This window comes from Dipodomys ordii, unplaced genomic scaffold (genome assembly GCF_000151885.1).
Source record: "Dipodomys ordii isolate 6190 unplaced genomic scaffold, Dord_2.0 Scaffold16, whole genome shotgun sequence".
Classification (NCBI taxonomy): domain Eukaryota; kingdom Metazoa; phylum Chordata; class Mammalia; order Rodentia; family Heteromyidae; genus Dipodomys; species Dipodomys ordii.
The window spans coordinates 14,982,545-14,987,625 of NW_012267232.1; the positions used below are offsets into that span (position 1 = coordinate 14,982,545).

Here is a 5,081-nt window from a genome sequence, read left to right on the forward strand (position 1 = left end):
CGGAGCCACCGGGTCTGGCTCCCCGGCCTCCCCGCACCCCCAGGCCCCGCGCCCCGCACCCACCTCACCCTCCCGGGCCACACGCCTGTCTACCCTGCTCTCTCTCTAGCTCCTGGTGCCTGGGTGCGTTGGCTCATTCCTTCCCCGGTCATCAGTGCCCTAGACTTTGAACCCTGGTGACTTCACCCCCAATTCAGCCTCTGGAGCCCCAACGGGTGAAGGGTACCCCTTGATCACTAGTGGAGTTCAGATCTGACCACTCTTTTTTTTTCTTTTCTTTTGTTGTTGGGCCCCCATTCCACCTGTAGTGTGTTCCAGAAGTCAGAGGAAACCAACCTCCTTAACCCCCCTCCCTCACCATCCCACCCCAAACCACCGATGCCTTAGCAACACCAGCTTGCTCACAAAGTTTTAGATTTAAATATAAAGGCATGTGAATTCTTCCTCTCTCTCTTTGATAGTATAGGGGGAATCAAGTTAGAGGTCCGTCCATTTTCACTTGATATGAATCAAACCTGTTACAGCTACTCATCACTTTATCTCATTGAAGATGAAATTTGACCCAGAATTCTATGTTTTTTTTTTTTTCCGTTAGATATGTATGAAAAGACCAAAGTAAAATAGTGAAAAACAACCCCAGGCTTCAGTCCTAAGGAAAGCCTTTTAAATACTGTGGGGAAATGTTTTGATATACTAGGTTAGAGTGACCTGATATGTGCCAGGAGAAGTTAATTGAAACAGTTCACAGATTGTTATATTGAAAGGTGGAATGTTTCTTTAGGATGGGCTTGTGTTCTGTGTTACTTTATGTAAGATGACCATGATAAGTCTGCACGCTAACATAGTATGACAGTAAGTGTGTGTGTGTGTGTTTGTGTTGGTCTTGGGATTCAAACTTGGGGCGTAAGTGCTGTCCCTGAGCTTTTTTGCTCAAGGCTAGCATTCTACCACTTGAACCACTGCTCCCTCTCTAGGTTTTCTGGTAGTTAATTGGAGAATCTCATGGGTTTTTCTGCTGGGGATGTCTTTAAACTGCAATCCTCGAATCTCAGCCTCCTGAGTAGCTAGGATTACAGGCAAGAGCCACCAGCAGTGCTGGTTTGGTTTTATGTTTTTATGTAAACATGTTAATATTAGAAGACCCTGTACTTGTCAAGTAATTGCCATTTTTATGTAAAGTTAGTTTGTAAAAGGATTTTTATACTTGATTTTGTAATTTTAAGATTGAGCAATTTGCTGGGCACCAGTGGCTCCTGCCTGTAATCCTAGTTACTTAGGAGGCTGAGATCTGAGGACTGCAGTTCTAAGCCAGCTGGGGCAGGAAAAGTCTGTAAGACTCTTTTTTTTCAGGTCATGGGGCCTGAACTCTGTGCCTGGGCGCTGTCCCTGCGCTCTTCAGCTCAAGGCAAGTGCTCTACTGCTTGAGCCACAGCGCCACTTCTGGTTTTCTAGTGGTTTATTGGAGATAAGAGTCCCACGGACTTTCCTGCCCGAGCTGGCTTTGAACCGTGATCCTCAGATCTCAGCCTCCTGAGTAGCTAGGATTACAGGCGTGAGCCATCGGTGCCCGGCTTCCCCGTGAGACTCTTACCTCCAATAAACCACTGGAAAACTGGACATGGTGCTGTGGCTCAAGTGGTAGAGTCCTAGCTTTTAGCTGAAGAGCTGAGGGAAAGTGCCCAGGCCCAGAGTTCAAGTCTCGTGACTGACAAAAAGCTGGAGCAATTCTTTGTTTTTTTTTTTGGGTCTGGTCATGGGGCCTGAACTCTGGGCCTGGGTGCTGTCCCTCAGCTCTTCAGCTCAAGGCTAGCACTCTACCACTTGACTCACAGCGCCACTTCCAGCTTTTTTCTTTTTGCTTATGTGGTGTTGAGGAATCGAACCCAGGGCCTCATGCATGCAAGGCAAGTGCTCTACCACTGAGCCACTTTCCTAGCCCCTGGAACAATTTTTTTCTGTTGCATTCTATCAACCATTCTTCTTTTGAAGTTTAGTGGAGCTTGTCATTTCTTGGGATAGGGAACCAAAATGTTAAAACATTTTGATTTTGATACTTGTTTATTTTACTAGAATATATTGCAAACAACATAGAAAGCATAGATCTAAGTCTGCCTTCCCGATTTTTACCTCTTTTTTTTTTTGGTCGGTCATGGGGCCTGAACTCTGGGCCTGGTTGCTGTCCCTCAGTTCTTCAGCTGTAGACTAGCGCTCTACCCCTTGAGCCCCAGCCCCACTTCCAGCTTTTTCTGCTTATGTGGTGCTGAGGAATCAAACCCAGGGCCTCATGCATGCAAGGCAAGCACTCTACCACTGAGCTACCTTCCCAGACCCAATTTTTGCCCCTTTTTTAATATACCTTTACATAAATATTACCACTGTTTTTGCCATAGATTTTAGAAGAGTGAATAAAAAAGGTTAAAAATCCCCAGTATTGGGTCTAATAGGCATGAATGTGTGGAGCGACATTACTTTTTTTTTTTTTTTTGAGCACTCTACCACTTGAGCCACAGAATCTCTTCTGGTTTTCTGGTAGTTCATTGGAGATAAGAGTTTCATGGACTTTCCTCTCCAGGCTGACTTTGAACCATGATCCTCAGATCTCAGTCTCCTGAGTGGCTAGGATTACAGGTTTGAGCCACCAGTGCCCAACTACTTACTTCTTTTTCTAAATAGAGTTATTGCTTGCTGATTCTTTTCTGAGATAGATGTTTTCCTTTGGTCATGATCTATAATATGTTAATATTGCTGCATATGGGATAGCATACTAGAACCCCTAGAAGTAGGAAGGTAAGAATAAGAGGGTCATAGATTTTCAAGTGTCATTTAATTTTGTTTCAGAAATAAGCATCAAGCTCAATCATGACGACCTATTTGGAATTTATCCAACAAAATGAAGAACGAGATGGAGTCCGCTTTAGTTGGAATGTTTGGCCATCAAGTAGACTGGAAGCTACAAGAATGGTTGTTCCAGTGGCAGCCTTGTTTACACCTCTTAAGGAGAGACCTGACCTACCACCCATTCAGTATGAGCCGGTTCTGTGCAGTAGGACCACTTGCCGTGCTGTTTTGAATCCTTTATGGTAATGAAAATACATAGAAAACTAATTATAGCATACCATTAAAAATGTAGTTTATTTCTTGCTCATTTATATGAAAGTACTTGTGTGGATTGGGAATGTGGCTTAGTGATAAAGTATTTGCCTCACATGCATGAAGCCCTGGGTTTGATGCCTTAGTACCACTTAAACAAAAAAAGCTGGAAGAGGCTCAAGTGGTAGAGTGATAGCCTTGAGCAAAAGAAGCTCAGGGACAGTGCCCAGACCCTGAGTTCAAGCCCCAAGACAGGAGAATCATTCAGGTTATAGCGAGGTGCTAATATAAGATCAAAATATAAAAGTTTGATCAAGTATAAAAGGTTCTAACATAAGAACTGATATATCCTATCTGTCCTAGGCACTGGTCTCGCTATGTATCAACCTAACTTCTGTTAGAAAAATAACAATTGAGTGACATGATGTCAAAAGATGCTGTGGTTTTAAACAGAAACAGTCTAAATCACAGGAATCATTTCTTATTACTCATTCTACTCTTTCCCTCCTACTTTAGGAGAAAATTTGGTGAGTTCTACCTCAAGACTATTCCAGTTTTTTTTTGTTTCTGGTCCTGGGGCTTGAATTCTGGGCCTGGGTGCTGTCTCTGTTTCTTTTTGCTCAAGGTTAGCACTCTTATCACTTGAGCTACAGCTCCACTTCTGGCTTTTTCTGAGATTAATTGGAGATAAGAGTCTCATGGTCTTTCTTGCCCCGGCTGGCTTTGAACTATGGTCCTTAGATGTCAGCCTCCTGAGTAGGTAGGATTACAAGGCAGGAGCCACTGGCACTTGGCTACAGGTTTTTATAACTTGTACTTTGCTACCTACTTAAAGATGTCATCATTTTTTTCCTAGGTAATGTCAATGTCTTGATCTCCTTGTTTCCATTTTTTGTCTCAGAAGTCTGTTCTCTGTTCAGAAGCTAGAATTTTATAAGTGTAAATCAGATTATTAAGATCTCTCCTTTTTTTTTTTTTGCCAATCCTGAGGCTTGAACTCAGGACCTGGGCACTGTCCCTGAGCTTCTTTTGCTCAAGGCTAGTACTCTATCACTTGAGCTATAGTGCCACTTCTGGCTTTTTCTGTTTATGTGGTACTAAGGAATCGAACTCAGGGCTTTGTGCATGCTAGCAAGCACTCTTACCACTAGGCCATATTCCTAGGGCCCCTTCCCATTTTTTTTTAAGACAGGTTCTCACTATCACTATCACACTACAAAACAGATTGTCCTTGAACTGTAAATCTTCTTTCCTCAGCCTCTGGTGTGCTGGAATTCCAGGCATGTGCCATCATGCCAGCAAATATGCATATATCTACAACTTTTCTTTTTTTTCCCCAGTGCTGGGGATTGGACTCAGGATCTGGTGCTAGGCAAATACTCTTATCACTTAGGTGCACCTCTAGCCCCTTAATACTTGGAATGAAAAATTCAAACCCTTATCAAGCCCTGTAAAGCATTATGTTTTTTTTTTGTTTGTTTGTTTATTAGTCAGTCATGGGGCCTGAACTGTGGGCCTGGGCGCCGTCCCTCAGCTCTTCAGCTTAAGGCTAGCACTCCATCACTTCTGGCTTTTTCTGCTTATGTGGTGCTGAGTAATTGAACCCAGGGCCTCATGCATGCAAGGCAAGCACTCTACCACTGAGCCACCTTCCAAGCCCCTGTAAAGCATTATGTAATCTAGTCTCTGTGTATATTTCTGCCTTCATCATGTATAATGAATATTTCTTACTCTCATCTACATAGTACCTTAGCCATCCTGCTGTCTTTCTCATTCTTGCATATACCAGATTTGTTCCTACCTTGGAACTTGTGCAGATATGCATACTTTATGAATTACTCTGCTCTTGGTTTCTTTTCATTCAGGTTAAGCTTCAGTTTAAGTAGTTTCTCTAGGGCTGGGAAGGTGGCTCAGTGGTAGAGCGCTTGCCTTGCATGCCTGAGGCCCTGGGTTCCATTCCTCAGCACCACATAAGCAAAAAGAAAAAAGCC

The 5,081-nt window shown here is 43.4% G+C and overlaps 1 protein-coding gene across 2 annotated transcripts in view; it reads left to right on the plus strand.

Annotated features, from left to right (window-relative positions):
• The window catches only part of Sec23a (Sec23 homolog A (S. cerevisiae)), a 71,637-nt gene that overhangs the window by 10,039 nt on the left and 56,517 nt on the right, over positions 1 to 5,081 (plus strand). For both annotated transcript variants that reach the window (XM_013012336.1, XM_013012335.1), the window contains exon 2: positions 2,839 to 3,080. In XM_013012336.1, the coding sequence (XP_012867790.1) occupies positions 2,860 to 3,080 (221 nt within the window). In that variant the 5' untranslated portion in view covers positions 2,839 to 2,859. The remainder of the gene's footprint in view (positions 1 to 2,838; positions 3,081 to 5,081) is intronic.